General features: G+C 38.0%; 2 protein-coding genes across 3 annotated transcripts in view; both read left to right on the top strand.

Annotated features, from left to right (window-relative positions):
• Nucleotides 1–2,523: 2,523 nt before the first annotated feature.
• piwil2 (piwi-like RNA-mediated gene silencing 2) lies at nt 2,524–16,780 on the top strand. 2 transcript variants are annotated; one of them, XM_068604834.1, is made up of 24 exons: nt 2,524–2,596; nt 3,861–4,153; nt 4,813–4,903; nt 5,753–5,861; nt 6,221–6,396; nt 6,529–6,616; nt 7,522–7,635; nt 7,892–8,009; nt 8,182–8,303; nt 8,764–8,844; nt 8,938–9,051; nt 9,573–9,761; nt 9,925–10,009; nt 10,417–10,509; nt 11,065–11,205; nt 11,489–11,602; nt 12,052–12,240; nt 12,442–12,543; nt 12,635–12,751; nt 13,004–13,092; nt 13,559–13,664; nt 14,720–14,973; nt 15,344–15,451; nt 16,126–16,780. In XM_068604834.1, the coding sequence occupies exons 2-24, from the start codon at nt 3,902–3,904 to the stop codon at nt 16,280–16,282; spliced, it is 3,009 nt and encodes a 1,002-aa protein (XP_068460935.1). In that variant the 5' UTR covers nt 2,524–2,596; nt 3,861–3,901; the 3' UTR covers nt 16,283–16,780. The 2 variants fall into 2 exon arrangements, with proteins under 2 accessions (XP_068460935.1, XP_068460934.1); XM_068604833.1 differs by having other exon boundaries at nt 2,525–2,596; nt 3,848–4,153.
• A 1,075-nt stretch (nt 16,781–17,855) lies between these two features.
• zdhhc8b (zinc finger DHHC-type palmitoyltransferase 8b) overlaps nt 17,856–18,753 on the top strand; it is a 53,832-nt gene continuing 52,934 nt past the window's right edge. The window contains exon 1 of the mRNA XM_068605327.1: nt 17,856–18,633. Within this exon, the coding sequence (XP_068461428.1) occupies nt 18,530–18,633 (104 nt within the window). The 5' untranslated portion in view covers nt 17,856–18,529. The remainder of the gene's footprint in view (nt 18,634–18,753) is intronic.

Genomic DNA, 18,753 nt, shown 5'->3' with positions numbered 1-18,753 from the left:
GTGAGTCAGTCAACATATTGATTTAAATATATTGACACATTACATTTACTGTAGCATAACAAATAGTATCAAGACAGATTCGGATGTTGCAAGTGTTTGAAAGATAATTTGATTATCATATTGGGACAGTTACCTCAATATGTCAATAGATGGCAACCCTAACCCTCATGAATAAAATATAACCCTTTTCATTTTTGCTTTTTATATGATGTTGTCCTTCAAGGACCAAGGATGAAATGGAGTGCGTTGAAGACTGACTTTAGAAACATAGAAAAAAAAGCCATGTTCATCAGAACCCTTTAGCTCTTAAGGTCCACTCCAGCAGAGTTTATCTTAAACGCTCTATCCCGTCTAGTAACTCCTCTCAAAAGACAGTAGTTAATATTAAAGGACCAAAGGAATGGTTACTTATTGGACCGGTGATTCATTCATTCTTAAAGAGACCTGGTGCGAGCAGAAAGTCATCACCTCGATACCTCTGGGAGCATTTTTGTGATTATTTCGTAACAGTCAGGCTAATTGCCAATACGCAGGGCCAGTGACCTGAAAACCAAAGCTCTATGAGTTTTGGACTTTTGGACTTTTGGAAAGAATGTTAGTCCACCGCCTTCAGCGTTCTTCTGCAGAAAAAAACATTTTCAAATGACAAGGAGACACAAATCAATGTAAGTGCATGTCAACAGCTGGCCTGGAGTGTGCGAAGCATCTTTCCATCATGGTTATCTTTCTAGTTGTGCCTTTTTGTGTCTAAAAATAATTGTTTATTGTTATGAAATGAGACTATTGGCGAAAGCCAGAATTCATAAGACGGGCCATTCATTACTACTTTATCTTGAATGATATATATATATATATATATATATATATATATATATATATATATATATATATATATATATATATATATATAGAGAGAGAGAGAGAGAGAGAGAGAGAGAGAGAGAGAGAGAGAGAGAGAGAGAGAGAGAGAGAGAAATATACAATGTGGATATTTGCCCAAAAAGACAACTGAAACCGCCTGTTTAATCATACAGTAGTTTACCTTTGGCTCAAGCATTTTTTTTTTTTTTAAATATGGACATTGTTCATGATGTTTTATGTGTTGGTGAGAGTCACACGCCTTGTTGAAGAAGACTACAAAAGGGCACAGCTTCTATTAATGACTTTTTCTGTGTAATCGTTGCTTAAAAAAAAAGTGTTGTAACCCTTTTATCCTACAGAGATCAGGGCATTATTAACTTAATGTATGAATATAGATTATTTGTAATAAGAAATATTAGTAAATTAGATGTATTGCCACCATATGCCTGTTAAACATAATATCCACCATCACCAAAACGCACAAAGATCGTTTTGTCCCAGTGACCTAAGTGGGCTGCAACAGCAGATAGTTATGTCCCAGGTCAAATGTATATGCACTGTGTGAATATGAAACATGCCAATGCTGAATCATAGCCCAGACGTATTTGTTTAAAGACTATAACCAGGCCAAATGCAATTTTAATGTTGGAAATTAGTTTTAGATTCTGTAAGCTGGTTTTGCACATTACTTCACCTCGACTTTCACTGAACATATACCTCATAAGTTTTCATTAAAAGTCTATTACAGGACATGCAGGTCCCTGACATGAATAGACAGATGATATTGTCATAAAGTGACCCAGATTTTCCATTATCACACACATTATTCACCTTTGCAACACTCAGTGGCGGAAGACGTCCTCTGATCTTTTACTAAAGTAAAGATAGTAATACCACAGAAAATATACTTATTTTACAAAGTCTATGATACATGCAAAAATGCGGCATTAGCATTGTTATTTCAGTCAAAGTATTCACATCAATACGTACAACAACAGTAGTCCTTATGAGTCATTTCATATTGGTTTCTACCTGTGCTTAACTGTTTTAGTTGGTAAAGGTATACATAAATTGACTATATATATATATATATATATATATATATATATATATATATATATATATATATATATATATATATATATATATATATATATATATATATAGAGAGAGAGAGAGAGAGAGAGAGAGAGAGAGAGAGAGAGAGAGAGAGAGAGAGAGAGAGAGAGAGAGCTTGGTTGCTTGACCTATTCAAATACATTATAATGTTTTACTTAATCTAATCTTTGTATTATTGATTTAAATCTGTCATAAAATATAAATGTGAAGCAAAACGTAGACTACGATACTTACCTTTTGAGATGTAGTGGAGTAGAAGTATACAGTAGCATGAAATGAAAATATTTCAGTCAAATACAAGTACTGCAAAACTGTACTGAAGCACAGTACTTGAGTAAATGTATACGTGTTTTATATTTAGCATTTCCACCACTGGTAACAATGACTGAGTTGCCGTGTAGTAACCGCCAGAGAGCGACAAAACTGTCTTCCTCAATGTCATGTAAATGAACAATAAAAGATGGACAGGTCTGTAAACCAATGCTTCGCGTCAGAAGCAACACATCTGAGTATCCAATAAGGGTGTGTGTGTGGGGGGGAGGGGGAGACACTAACTATGCATCCGTTGAATCCAGCAGGTGGATTAATTTAGTACGAAATTGACACCTTCTACCAGGTGAGAGACACATAGCCTCCTAATATGTTAGTGGGTTGTTTGTATATATCATGCACTCGAACAGTGTTTTGTTTGTTTTGAGTATTTCGGTTTAATTTAATGTCTCGTAGTTGTTCTCTGTGTAATTTCCTTAAACACGTGTTGTCAGTTAGCTAACATTAGCTCCTGTTTTAGCTAAGCTAACCCGTGTCACGTGATCTTTTAGTTAGCTTCGTCCAGCGTTTGATAGCCAAGTTAGCTCACGGCAGTGAACAATGTATACATATGTATACATATAAGTCATTTTTACCACGAGCGTCCACAACTTGAGCCAGTTCATAAGGAAAATAAGTCTTGATAGCTCACGTTAGTGTTATTTTCATAAGCCGAGTAACTAGATAATATAGCGAGAGTTGACATTAACTTTCAATTACTTCTCAAAAGCTGTGTTAGCTTAGCTTATTTTTTGTAAGCAATGTCTTAACAAATGAATGGAAATGCCATACTATCAGTCAATTATTCTTTTATTCATTTGTACACAAATTAAACTAGAAGCAATATTTGGTCGATGTGATAATACTAATAATGCGCTTCATTTATATAGAACGTTGCAAAAAGCATCATATTCATGACGACGCTAGATGCTAAAAGGTCATAAAATAAATACAGACCATTGAGAATGAGAAATGTAACATTTGTCTGTTAACTTTCTTTTGTTCTTCAGTGCATTCCTTTTGTGTGGTGAAAGCATTGAACAAAACAAAACGAAAGTTGTTTTTTTTTTTTAATGAAATGGTGGTTAAAAAAAATCTTGAATTGATTTGTTGACACAACTCTGTTATCAAAATAGTTGTATATGAACAAACGGTTGTAATGTTGAAAAATATATCAGTTCTATCAAAATGCACTGCTACAACCGAAACTGAAAACTCCTGGTTATGTGATGTATTCAACCAATTGGTAAACTTTATTACTTTATTAAAAAAGGTATTCGAGTCAGTCTCTCAGAGAAATCATGCAGCATCAAAGTAAATCAGGGGTGCGCTGGATTTAAAGCACAAGACAAAACAAGAGCTTGGTTGTGAAACTGAATGCAGCACAATATTTTTGATTATTTGTTGAAAGCCAGAATCATATTTGACTAACATTTTATTTAGACTGAGCCTTGATGCGTAAAGCATTAAAATATTTCCTGTCATAACATTTTCGTGTGCGTTATTTATTTTTGGAGAATGCCACTAATGAGACATACTGCTAACTTCACCCTATCAGTGTTTCCCCGCAGCCAACCCAATGCTGTGTTGACTGGTTATATCAGTTATACAAATGGATCCAAATAAGCCTCCCTCACTGACGGGTGTCCCTTCGCTGGGACGCGGAGTTGGACTACAGCCTCAGGAGCTGGCTGTAGGACGTAGCAGAGGGCTGCTGCTCTCTGCTGAAGGGCCTGGGTTAGGACGAGCCAGAGGTTTTCCCACTTTTGGCGATGCACCACAAGGACGAGGAGTAACTCTACCTATTACTGACCCTGTGGTTGGCCGAGCCAGAGGGCTGCTTTTACAAGCAGGTGATTCAAAGGTAAGTAAGGTTGACCTATAATAGTACGCCCTTAGTTTGGATAGTACCGACATGGAAGCAGAGCAATGTACTACTGTGGACGGGGCAGCAGCAAAACTTATTTTAGCTTTCCAAAAGAGAAGCTCACTTATAAAAGGCAATATCAATGTCTGTGTGGGTGGGTGGGTGGGTGGGTGTGCATGCACACGCACGCACACACTCACGCACACACTCACGCACATACAGAATATTTTCACGAATATTTATCACCTATGCTGCTTGCTCTCTTCAATCACTCTTTAGCTTGCTCGACCACCAATCTCTCTGTCCCTTGCCTCTATGAATACCTGTTTTTTCTTTTTTTTTTTAAAATCAAGCTCTATATTTCACTCGTCCTCCGAGATGGCTTCAAGTCACTTGTGACAATAGTTAAGATTATCATGATAATGGTAATTTACCACAATCAACAAGTTTTATCGGATACAATTAAACTGGTTTCATGCAGGTGAGCCTTTTAGGAAAATTTTGCTGCTGCCCTCATTGACAGCAAAATTTTGCTTTTGATTTCTCTAAATTAGTTAAACGTAATACACTGACTGAATATGTACCTCATACAACCCCATTTCAAAACACCAAAATTATCCCTTTTAAGAGCTGCTAAGCTTTTTGTCTGCCTACAGGTTAACCTTGGTTCAAGTTCAGCACTGGTCTCAATGTTTCGAGGAATAGGCATCGAGTCCTCAATGACCTCAAGAGGAACAGCACCACTGGGTGAGTATTAAAACAACTATTTTTGTACTCTATCAAGGTTTCTTGTAGTGTATTGCAAGCTCGGCCGCCTGTCAGGCGTGTTACGAGTTAGCAGTAACGGTAGAGCTGTAGCAGTGCATCGTGTAGAGTTTAGGCTACATGTCTGTGAATTAGGTGCTGAAACTAGATCTTGCTTGCTACCTGCTGATTAAAGTGAAGGGGTTTGCCTCACAGTTAACAACTTTGGGTCAAGCACACTTGATTGATTTTACTCATTTTTAAGTTACAATTTATTCAAGTCAATTAAGCAAAGAAATACATTTTAAAACTAACTAATTAAATACCTACCCAACAAACGACGTCAAAATATTTGGGTCCAGCCCTGGTTTAATGGTAGCTACTGTACATTTGATGTCTAATTATGACTCGACAAATGCAACAATGCAACAGCAAATTGGAATAATTCGTCCATCACGAATGCAATTAACTTCTGTCGATGGAATAGTGTTATTTACAATGCCTAAAGCTTTGGAAATCCTTCTGGGGCGCACTGAGTAACTGCATGCTGTGGAAGGAACTTGATACACTTTTCATTTGAAATGTTGGGTTTGTTTTGGGCTTGTCTACATGTGCACACTTTGTTTTCTCTTTCTGATTCTGTTAGCGGAGTTGCTTAAAAGGCATTTAAACATTAATATTTTAAAGTTAAGTCTTTCTCAAATAGAAACACCAATTTAAGGCAGGCGGGGAGTGAGTTCAGCAAAGACACGAGCACAATGGGATGACACGATGATCCATTCATATCAACTGCCAGTTCAAGTTTAACCCATAACATGTCCATGTGTACTGAGTTGTCACATGTTGTTGTAGGAAGAGGAGCAGCTGGAGATTTTGCTGATGTGGAGCTGCAAGGTGCCCCAGCAGGTCTCATCAGTAGCCCAGCAAGCCAACTTAAAGAGGTGATGGGCAGAGGCAGCAGGTAGGTAGAAGTGTATCAACAGACATGCAGTAAATATTAGAAATAACTGTTCGTATAATACAATAGCACCACAAAGTATAATCTCCCAAAAAAAAGCTTTTTCAAAAACACTGAATATTATAGTCTTTATGAAGGTATATTATAGTCTTCATGGGAATTTCACCACCTTAGGCTTTTTTGGCCACACAAATATTTGCAACAAAGCGTGACCTGAGCCATATATCATGTCAAAATGGATTTAATACTTTTCATAATTGAGACTTTAATTGTGTTATAACCTACACATTGATCGATAATTATTGCACCAATTGTCAAAATGAATAACCAGATGCAACTCTGTGTAATTTAACCTTTTCCAGTTTCCATGGCCAAGGTTTGTCCACCCAGACGATGTTAGGGCTTGGAAGTGCAGCAATGCCTCAGCTTGGAGTAGGAAGAGGACATACTCTTCCTACTTTTATTCAAAGTAGTGTTGAGTCTGTTTCTCCAGCCTCTGAGCAACAAGCAGTTCAACAAACTCAAAATTCACAAACAGGTAGGAAAACTTTCTAACTTGATTCTGATAATTCATGGAACGATGCAAAAGATAAAGTTGTGATATTTAGTTAATCTGAGTGACAAGAGCTTTTGAAATCGGACAATATTTTAAAATGCAAATAATGTGAAGGGACCACACCCCCGGGTCCCAGCACTCAAGAGGTACTGGCTTCTGCTGTTGCACCGTCAAAGATTGAGCTGAAAATGGAAAGTGCCCGGTAAGTCTACTTTTTTTTTTTTTTTAATTTTCCTATTAGGGCCTTTACAGCTGCCATTATGTGTTGATAGCAAACATCGACACATAATGATCAGATCAGCTGTTCAGTATTACTTTGTGACGCAACACACGACTGCTGGTAAAGAGTACATAGAGTAAATATTTTGTTCTTGTTGTGAAAACTGTTCTTGAAAATCTGAAACATGCACATTGTGTAAACGTAGTAAATAGTTTTTATATATAGTACATACACTACCGTTCAAAAGTTTGGGGTCACATACAAATGTCCTTTTATAAGAAAAGCACTGTTTTTTTCAATGAAGATAACATTAAATTAGTCAGAAACACACTCTATACATTGTCAATGTGGTAAAAGACTATTCTAGGTGGAAACGCCTCGTTTTTAAAGAAATATCTCCATAGGCGTCTAGAGGTCCATTTTCAGCAGCCATCACTCCAGTGTCCTCGTGGTACATTGTGTTTGCTAATCACCTTAGAAAGAACTTTCATGTGAAAAACTGAAAATTTCTGGGTGACCCAAAACTTTTGAACGGTAGTGTATTTTGACTCGTATAGATACAGTAAATGTTTTGTTTAAGTAAAGTGGATAACCTAACATATTCACCTGTTCATGGAGTACGGATGCCAGTGCAAAATTAAGCAAAATGTTATATTAACAAATTGTTTTGTATTTATATAATGCAACCCTTTTATGGATTAGAAATAAAGATGCACAGATGAGGTGAAATATAATTCATTTGATATGTCAGCCTTTATCAATGCTTGTATTTTGAGATGAGGTTATTAAGCTTTACAGAAAATAACACTCACAACCAAAAAGTAATTGACTTTGTGTCTTGTGCTGAAATGATAAATGATCTTTTTGTGCATTTATATTCTGGCCAGTGAGCCACCCAATAACAAGGCCGGAACAAAAGGAACGCCTATAACCATTGGCTCAAACCACATACCGATTCGATGTAGGAATGAAGCAGTTTTTCAGTACCATGTTACATTCACGTAAGTATTTTGTTTTATACATTTTTCTTCCTTTTTATTCAGCAACTACCACATTCGGTTATGTTTTTTAACTATGATATGAACCAAAAATGGACACAACCAACTAATGCAAAAATTACAGAAGATCCCATTGTGGAGTTGCTCTGCACATGGCTTTTTCAAAGCAATTGTTTGTTCAATCAATGTTGTCAGTTTTTACCTGGGAAAAGTGCTTTATGTGTTCTTGGAAGTCATGAATATTTTCAATATCTTTTAGTCCAAATGTTGAGTCGATGGGAATGCGTTTTGGCATGATGAAAGATCACCGCTCGGTCACAGGAGAAGTCGTCGCTTTTGATGGCTCCATACTCTTCCTGCCTGTTAAACTGAATGAAGTAGGTATCAGTTACTGTATTGTGTGGCTAATTGGGAACCGTGTTTTAACCTAAGTGAGGGAAAGTTTAACATTTTAAATTGATTTTAATTGTGTATGTAGATGACTGACATTCTCACATTGCTGAACAGAACACTGGATTCGTTTTTGCATAATATTTTGATGACATGCAGGTGGTTCTTAAGAGTGTGAGACGAACTGATAATGAGGAAATAACCATAAAAATCCAGATGACGAAGATTTTGCCACCCAACTCGGATCTATGCATTCCATTCTACAATGTGGTGCTCAGGAGGTATTTAAAAAAACGTCTCTTACACTGTTTTATCAGAGATTGACCACATAAGTTTTAGGCTTTAAATAAATCAAATACAATATAGACCCATTTGCATCAGTATTTTATACTACGCCAACTACATGGAATTGGGCCTGAGCAATAATTGTATATGATAATGATAATTGTCTTTTACTGGAATCTTAGTGATGAAATATCTATTATGATACACTTATGTTATCTAAATTAATAAGCATATACTAACTACAGTTTTTGTTTCACTGTAGCCACTAAGTTGCCTTAAGATATTTCTCATCTGTTTGACACAACCATACTGCTTTAGAAAAATCTTCCTTCTATTCATAAAAGCCCTTTAATGAAATAACCATAATTTGTTTACTCCGTTTGCTAATGTAATATGTTACTATTAGGTGGTCAAATGATAGTACATACATAGCTCAGTGTTTTTGTTTTTTCCAAGGGTAATGAAAATCATCGGCCTGAAGCTGGTGGGTCGAAATCATTACGATCCAGAAAGCGCAGTCATTCTTGGAAAACATCGGTTAGTACTGAATTGAATCTTAACATCAGAGGGCATATGCCACCTTATATTATGATCCAGTCCATTCATTATCCTATTTGTGTTTTTTTGTAGGCTGCAAGTGTGGCCGGGTTATTCAACTAGTATCAAGCGCACAGATGGAGGCCTGTACCTGAATGTGGATGTGTCTCACAAAGTCCTGCGAAATGACTCGGTGCTGAATGTCATGTGAGTTCACGCAGCAAATCAACATACAAACAGTGGAAAGTTTGCAGATAAATTCATACAAGTCATACATTTTAATTGTAAAATAGTTAGGACACTTATATTTGTAAAAATAATTACATTAGATCATCAGCTGTGGATGCTTCATGGTAGTACTTGATTTTTATAAAATACAGAATGCATCTTTTATTCCATTTTGTCTGTCTTCTGTAGACATGTTCATACAAGTTTAAACATTGAATATGGCATGACCTAGCCACTCAGAGCTATATGAATGTCATATGCTGTGATATAGTCATGCATTTTTGAATAGCAGGTTGTAAGATAAGATTCTTAGTGCATCTGTCCTCTGAGACAGATCTATAAATACCCTCAACCACTATAACCCTTCCCTCTGGGAATGAGGTTGTATTTTGAGGGCAGTGGCAAATGCAACAGGCGTATTATTGCATCTATAGATTATTTATAAAATAATCTATTTCCACTGAAAATGGAAAATGTGGCCTTTGCTGTCTGTTTGCTAGGAACACGTTGTACCAACAAAGCAAAGAGAACTTCCAAGAAGAGTGCACCAAAGAGCTCATCGGCAACATCATCATCACCCGCTACAACAACTGCACCTACCGCATTGATGCCATTCAATGGGACAAATCGCCCAAAGACACCTTCACTTTGATGGATGGCACAGAAACCACCTTTGTAGAATACTACAGGTGAGGCTGCTCAGTCCATGACCTTTTTAAAACTGAGGAGGAAAATATAGCAGGTTTATTTGTGATTTGAAATGGTGGCAGGTTAATTCAGAGCAGCAATAAAAGTTATAACTATTTTAAACGCTTGTTTATTGCCATTGCACGGGCGTGCACATCTTAACAGCAAGAACTACGGGATCGCAATCAAAGAGATGGACCAACCTTTGCTCATGCATCGGCCAAAGGAGAGGTCGAAGCCAGGAGGGAAGGTAAATATCTCTTCGACATCAGTTATGTTAAAATCATAAATGCACACAAGATGCACAGTGTCAAAAAGAGACTAATCAGCTGTCATGACCTGAATTCTTGCATCAGAATGCCACCTTGTGGCTACAGTATGTCTAACAGTGAGAATATTTTGTACCTTACTTCAAACAAACAATTGCTTTCCAAAATCGATATAACATTTGTCATATCAAGTTTTCCCATGTGAGAGGCACTCTGCTTATGCTTGAAGTACCTACTCAGGCCTCAGTAATATTTGTTCCATACTACACAATAACCGTCTATGATACTGTAGTTTGCTTATATGTCCAACAGATGCATTATAATACCAAAAGGAAATTATATATTTTTTAAACAGTGTAGATAATGACATAATTTTGAATTGTTGCAGCAAATCATTACTGGAGAGATCCTTCTAGTACCAGAGCTTTCTTTTATGACGGGAATCCCAGAAAAAATGAGGAAAGACTTCAGATCTATGAAGGTAAACCAGTCAACACAATGTTCTTCTTCTCCACAGGCCTTTACACACCAAAAGTCATTACATGCCATAAATTCACACATAAATGTTTTTTTTTAACTTTATTTTTTACATTCGCACATAGCAGGAATATTACGTTAGTCTATTTACTCCTTTCAAATTTGACATACCAGATCCCTCCCTACTGTTATCTTTCACAATAAGTCATGAAACCAGGCTAGCCCTTATTAGCAATAACAGTTGATAACAACACATGATAGTGGTATTTTGCGCATACAAGTACTTAAGCAACATGTGTAATGGAGAGTAATCGAACAGTTCTGTATGTATGAGGAAGGTAAGACAGTGGCGCTAATAAATTAAAAAAAAATTGCATCTTGGCGACCTGTCGCGTCTGTGCATTGACTTTGCATGTAATCTGGTCGCGCGAATAATTTGCCTCACTTTTAGTTTGAATACGGCATTAGACTGATGAAATGTTGAGATACAGATCTGAAAATATTGTTAAAAGAACTTATTGAAAAAGACTCAGTTAAAACGTGTTTTTTTTTGTTGTAGGACCTGAACATGCACATCAATGTGAACGGTGAGCAGTACACCCACTCATTAAAACAGCTTCTAAAGAACATCAGCACCAATCCTGAGAGTAGGAAGGAGCTCGCTCAATGGGGACTGGACATTGACTCAGAAATCATGGTGGTGAGGCTCTGCTGTAAAGTTTATTTCAACTTAATTCTGATGTCACTTCCGAGAAATGCTTTTGAAATCCACATATTGCAAACAATGCAACTCAAATATGAGTATCTGTACAATATATAAATGCAGTTTGACTGTCTGATAGGTAGGTAGGAAGTCCTGGAATCTAGTGTCGATGTTATTTTTATTATTACACTTTCTTTTTATACTTCATGTGTTCCTTGGCCATTGTTTTCCTCCGTTTTGTATTAAAAGGTATATTGTTCATTGGTTTCCTCTCTTGCAGACCAAAGGTAGAATTCTTCCACTTGAAACCATCTGTCTGCAGTCTTCATCCTCTACCGCAGGTGCTGATGTGTCTTGGTCCAGAGAGGTTGTTAGGGATGCTTCAATCAGCTCTGTGAGTGTTGGAGACAAATCACTGGAGATAACTTGGCTTAAATACAATCTACTTCCCAGTAAACAACAAAAACACACTTTATTCACTTAAATCACTTCAACTGGTACAATATGAATAAATGTTTTATCTCTGTATATATGTTGTTGGGAATTCTTACTGTTTTTATTTTTTTATTACTGTTTATATGTTTTACTATGTCTTGTGTGCACTTAACCCATCTGCTGCTGTAATCCTGCAAATTTCCCCACTGTGGGACTAATAAAGGAATATCTTATCTTTCAACTTTTTAACTGAAAGGTTGAGGAAGCAAGGCTGCAACATTGTCCATCCTGTGCTCTTTGTTCACAGTTCATGATCTAGTGATCCATGTAGGCTTAATTCTCAGATATCAGTGTGTAATTTGGCTTGCTGTATTACTTTTTTTAAAAACCGAATTATCTCCCTCTTAGGTCCCATTGAAGATCTGGGCCATTTTCTACCCACGTCGCTGTGCAGAACAAGCTGAAGAGCTAGTTTCCACCTTTATTAAGGTGTCTGGGCCTATCGGCATGCGTCTGGAGCGACCCATTCGTGTGGAACTGAGGGATGATCGCACTGAGACATACATCAAAAGCATCCACTCTCAGCTCACCAATGAGGTATGATGTATTAAGATTTAGACAAGTAGCTCAATAACTAAATTATTCTGTGTGTGGGGAGGGGGGTCAAGGGATCCATCTTTTCTAGTCATTATTATTGAATGTTGTGATGTTGGCACAGAAATGCATGTTTGACCGCATTGAAATGATTGTCAGGTCCCAGTGAAGTCCTGTGTGACTTACCATTGCTTATGTTTACAGCCCAATATGCAGCTCGTAGTGTCCATCATGGTCGGCAACAGAGACGATCTCTACAGTGCCATCAAGAAGCTTTGCTGTGTCAAAAGTCCCATCCCATCCCAGGTTTATAATGCTTGTCCGTGTGGTTGTGCATGGGTGGTTTAGAATTAAGAGGAAAAGAAAGTTGGTCTTAAAAGTATGATTTTTGTCACAGGCCATCAATATCCGGACAATTTCCCAACCACTGAAGCTGAAGAGTATCGCCCAAAAGATACTCCTGCAGATGAACTGCAAGTTAGGAGGAGAACTGTGGACTGTCAGTGTCCCTCTGGTGAGTATCACATCTTAGAGCCTTAAAGTAGTGCCTTATCTGCTTGGGCTGCATGGTTTACAGGGAAACATCTTAATTGTGATTTTTCTGGTAGGTAATAATTATAAACATACTACTGCGTGTGAAATTGTGAATATTTACCAAAGTACTACTTGAACTGGATTATTCAAATGTAATTCCTTTGACAATGAGAAGTTATAACATTAGCGCAGTCAATGGGGGAAATAATGAACCTCTTCTTCACCTTATTAGAAACACTTGATGGTGGTGGGAGTTGATGTCCATCATGATACCAGCAAGGTGCGACAATCAGTCATGGGCTTTGTCGCGAGTGTGAACAGGTAACTTCATTATTAATTTATTTGTTACTAGCTACAGTTTTATTTTCCCCACATTCCATTATTTATTTCCAAATTTCCTTTTATCATTATGATATATTTCAGGAAAAACAAATCATGCAATGGATAATTCAAATTTCAACAGTTAATAAGAAAATATTCCAAATCTAATGATTATCAATGCATTTGATGTAAACACTATTTTTGATACACTTTTTATTTAAAGGAAGTAATTAAATACGGTCTTCAGCTGTCAATAGGTCAAGCTCCCCGACAGACGTCTTACATGAGATTGGCAGATTTTAAGGTTGTTGTGCAGAAAGTCTTTTAGAATGTCTCCAAAATAAACTCATATCTACAGATTTGTGCTTTAGACAATTGTTTTCACTTTTTCTCTTGCAACATTCACTTGCGCTAAGTTGTAATATCTTGAAAAAAATGCAGCGCTTTTTTTTTTTTTTTTGTCCAGCTCTCTGACTCGCTGGTACTCCAGAGTAACTTTCCAGACACCGACTGAGGAACTGATCTATGGCTTCAGAGTTTGCTTCCTGGCAGCACTGGAGAAGTACTTTGAGGTAAGTACTGGAAACATGCATTACATACATGTATTTTATATATGTGTTCAGATTGTAAATCCCTCTGAGGGAAATTTTGTATTTTGAGCTATATAAAATAAATACAATTTTAATTCAGTCCCTCTTTTCTCTAAACACACTAAACCTTTTTGGCCCAAAATCCCACATGATCCCCCTTAGTCTCCTCTGTTCCCTTTCGCTGGGTTAGTGTTTTAAAGTATCTACTGGGAGGCTTGGTTAGGACAATTTTACCTTGTATACTGCGTGACTGTAGAATTGTGTCCACTGGTAGAGATTTGGCAATACCGTTTCCACCACAGTATCTCAAGACCTCGCAAATCCAGCTTCTTCACAAGTTAATGTGAGTTGAGCCTACATGAGGTACTACATCCCAAGTCTCTTAATTGCGTCCCTATTTCCCTCACTTGAGTCTTTCCCCTGGGTCTTAGTCCCTCCCACCAGGAATACATGGAAAGACGCAAGGAAACCAAACAAGGAAATATGTTGAAAGAGAAATGAGACGTTCTTTCCTCTAAAGCGTCACATGAAGGCTTTGGCTTTTAGGCTCAATGTTTCGTGGTAAATTTAAGTGACAAACCCAGCACTCGGTAATCATCCGTATGTGTAAAAAGTGTTTCTGCTAACAGACTATCCAGCTCTCTCACTTTAATTAAATCCTAAATAAAAGTTAAGGGAATAAAAGTTTCATGACAATTTTATAAATGAAGAAAGTTGTTTCTGTTCCCTTTGTAAAAAAATGTGTTCAATGAAAGATGAGTAGACTACAGTCTATTTTTCTTTTGCTATACTCTAAATACAAAATCTGTACGAGTTTTTAATATAACGTACTGACCAGTATATATTTGCACCAATTATTGTTCTCAGGAACCGTAAAACTTACATTTTCAGATTAGTTTTACTGTTTCGAGTTTTCTGTTGTAAACTCAAGAGTTTTCTCATGTGAGACATTTTCAAATGACAATAGTATGCTTTTATTTTAAACGCCTAAATCATTTAATTTGATCACCTGATGCATCACGTGTTTATTTCTTCAGGTGAACCACTCTCTGCCAGAGAAGATTGTGGTGTATCGGGATGGAGTGTCAGACAGTCAGCTGAAGATGGTGGAGCAGTACGAGATCCCTCAGTTGCTCAAATGCTTTGAGACTTTCCCCAGCTATGAGCCCAAGCTGGTCTTCATTGTGGTCCAAAAGCGAATCAACACCACCTTCTACGCCTGGACGGCGAACCGTATCGGTACACCGCCACCTGGAACAGTTCTGGATCACACTCTCACTCAGACAGACTGGTCAGTCAGCAAAATTAGTTAAGCTTTTAGTTGAAAGAATATGAATATTTTTTACATACCCCGTCGCCAGCCAAGAAACCACACAAATGCGACTGAAGACAGTAATCTTCCAGTATATGGTTCCAGTCTAACGGTGTGTGCAGTCTGAATGTAATTCAGGAAGAGAACTAATGTGAGTAAATCATGAAAAATGTCTTGTTGCATGAAGAATGTTGTCGAGATAAAGTGTTTTGTTATCAGCCTACCGGCAGAAGAAAAGAGACGCTGCTTCTTATCGTTTTGTACCTCACGGCAACAGCAGTAAATATGTGCACTTTTGTCTGCTGTCGGCCATTTACATTTTCCAAAACTTAACTGTTTTGTTTTTCAGGGTGGACTTCTTTCTGTTGGCACATCACAGTCGTCAGGGCTGTGGACTTCCTACACACTACATCGCTCTGTACAACACGGCAAATCTCCCACCAGACCATTTGCAAAGGTATTCATAGTAGGGAGTACAAGTACTTACATTTGAGTACTTGCCGATACCGAGTACCGATATAAGCACTTAATAATACCATAACAGTGAAATGTTTTTTTATTTTTGTTACTTCCTCTCTTTTTTGACTAACAAATTAAATATATCGCATGATTCTGTTGCTGACATTTTATCATTCAACATTGTGTTTCCCTGATACAAACTGAGAATAGTTCTCTGCAATTGGGACGTTGGTAATTAACCATGTTATCAGTGAAACCATTCAAATTAATATAAAGAAACTTCTGGTGGACCAGAATAGCGCTGGTCCACCAAAGGTCAGCCCACCTGAAGTGACCCGGAGCTGTTGCTAACTTAATATTTTATGCATGTAAATGTCTGTGTACTCAGTGAGTCGGTTATTTATGAGATTCAGATTTATAAAATATCAAGGAGGCTAAGAACACTAAATGCTAGAAGGAAATGGTAAAATATGTGGGAAAAGCATGCATGTAAAATAGCAAATTTAAGTGTAAACACACCAAATTTTTAACCCTTTTTTAACCCATTTTAACAATATAACCCTTATGAAGGTAGACTTATTGCAGGGCGGTTGGATTCAACTTCATTAGTTTGAGCTAAGCGTGGCTAATAAATTGTGACAACTCAACATTGTTTCTTTGTTCCTACACCAGGCTGACTTACAAGATGTGCCATTTGTACTGGAACTGGCCAGGCACCATTCGTGTTCCAGGACCGTGCAAGTATGCCCACAAACTGGCCTACCTGGCTGGCCAGTATCTGCACTCGGAGCCAGCCATCCAGCTATCAGACAAGCTCTTCTTCCTTTGAGCTGCACCAGTTACTCCCACAAGTAGACTGCTCCGGTTTTATGAGGGATTCATAATTGACGTGTCACTTAAGATTTAAAAGTATACTGTAGATATTAACCATGCCTTTATTACTAATGTTTCTGAGAAGGCTGCTTCGCCCTCATACCATGATAAAAGAGCTAATTCTTTTTGTAAAGGTAATCACTGGAATAGTTGTAGGACATTAATACAAGTGTATTTTTGTTTCAAGTGGAAAAAAGTAAATGCTTTAAAGTTTAAAGTGAGACATGGCCCAGACAAGTTCTGTATGTTTCCTAGCCTCTGTTATTGTGGCTAATTATTCTGTTTTGTTAATGTGCAGATCTTTTCACTGTCAGATTTTTGTTTACAATTCTGTACTGGTTTATACAGGTTTACAAGTTAGATCCCAGAATGTATAATTATATAACTTTCAATGTTGCATGTCAATAATACTGCGTACTACTGCATGGTATGAATAAAACGTAAATTACTCAAACTCTTTCTATCCTGACACTCCAACATCATAATGAGGAATGAGGTCATATCACTTTTTTATTTTATTTAAATTAAAATATTTCACGTGGTGAGTAAGTACATGCTGTCACATCAGGAGCGAAGAGGAGGCCCAGGCCATTATAAGTGTATGTAAACCATACATTTAGTTATATTTACCGGTGTCTTTGATCATTATCGAGTGTTTTTCTTTTAAAGAGAGATGCAAAGCATGGCAGGTGACCGGAAGTACGAGCCTGTCAAAATAAAAGCCACAGCAACAACGGATTGTAGGCAAGAAATTCTTATTCACGGTCTATGATTAAAACACATACCAAGGTAACAGAAGAACATAAAAGAATCATAAATAAATCTGGGCCGATGATCCATGCATTGTTCAATGCAACACAGTTCGTAATATAATTTAATCAAAGTTGTGTTTGTGTGAGTTATTAGCACTCATTATTTTTACACCATATTGCACTGTTTTGAGTGACTGCAGAGCCTGTATGACGCGTCAGTGTTTCCCCTTTCTACCAGAAGATGGCAGTACAAGTGTTTAAAACCATATACTTAGTTATGTTTACCTGTGTCTTTAATCTAGGTTATTGACACGTATGTATTTAATGCTGTTTATTTTCCTCTGATATTTGATGTATATGGTTAATTTTCAACCTAGTTGTATACATCATGTATTTACTTGACATACGAGTCATTTCAGAGCCAAACATGCCTACATGGAAGAGTCAGCATGTATTGATCCCTCTCGCACACACCCATGCTCCCATCGCTTACGTTTCCCCTCTTGCGCAGTGATGACAGCTTCCTCTCCTCCCCCCGCCCGGGCAGTTGACGTTTGCGGTTTGCGTCGATCCCAACACCAGCCACCCGAGGGCGCTGTGGTCCATAAAGCCACAGGAGGAGCTCCAGCGGAGTTGCCCTGATTATTATTCTCTGTAAAACCCATTCAACACGCAGCACTTCAGTGGGGCCGAAACCAGAGATCTTCTGACTGGTTTACAGGAACATTTCAAGTCTCTGGTTGGGGAACGTCCTTCTCGCTAGTTACGTTACATTTAAATTGATGCCTATTGCAATAATCAGAGCGAATTAAAGAATATAGCCAACTTTCTTTAAAAATGAACCATGACCGGTTTTTCCATGCGTGTCCGCTGGGACATGAAGCGACATTGAACTGCACGATTGTCAGTGAAGTTTAGTGTTTCTCTCTCTCCGCCGAGAGACCGCTGCCTGCCTCTCGGGACCGGAGCCAAGGCTGGACGAGACTTCCAAGAAACTGCGAGAGACATTTTGATTTCCCCATCGATCTAACACACATCGGCATTGATTGAGTCGGTGAGCATTTGCGAGGCAAATATCATCATTTCAATTCGCGAGATCTCCGGGACAACAAATATAACCGCGCAGCGAGGGACGAAACCAAGAAACACTACAGCGCCGACCATTTACTTCTGCAGATACTTGCAGGGTTTGCACGGAGGCTCCACCTTTTCAAGCGGTTCAGTGACCTCACCAGTGGGCTGGATCGTGAGGGTGGGCTCTCCAGGCTTCCAGTGAGTGAGCGCTGTGTATTCCTGCCTCTCTATCTTAGGATCTATGTGGCTTCAGCGATTGCAAAGACGTACCTTTTAAAAGACACAGAGAGGCCTATAGATTGCACAGTGGACCTTTTTTTTTTTTCTCCATACGACTCCAAACGGAATAAATAATTGAGGAATGTGGAAATTACAGAATGCCCAACAGCGCTGGAAAGAGATTTAAACCCACCAAATACATCCCAGTGTCCACTGCTGCCACACTCCTTGTGGGGTCGACCACTTTATTTTTCGTATTCACGTAAGTTTGCGTCGCTCCTTGTTCTCCTTGTTTGCATGCCGGGGTTTTCCTGCACTGTTCGTGTGTGTGTGTGTGTGTTTGTGTGTGTGTGTGTGTGCCCACTCGATTACACAGGCAGGA

Source organism: Clinocottus analis, unplaced genomic scaffold, assembly GCF_023055335.1.
Source record: "Clinocottus analis isolate CAN_PGR_092001 unplaced genomic scaffold, fCliAna1.0.p SCAF_7, whole genome shotgun sequence".
NCBI lineage: Eukaryota > Metazoa > Chordata > Actinopteri > Perciformes > Cottidae > Clinocottus > Clinocottus analis.
This window is presented reverse-complemented; position numbering and strand designations above follow the sequence as displayed.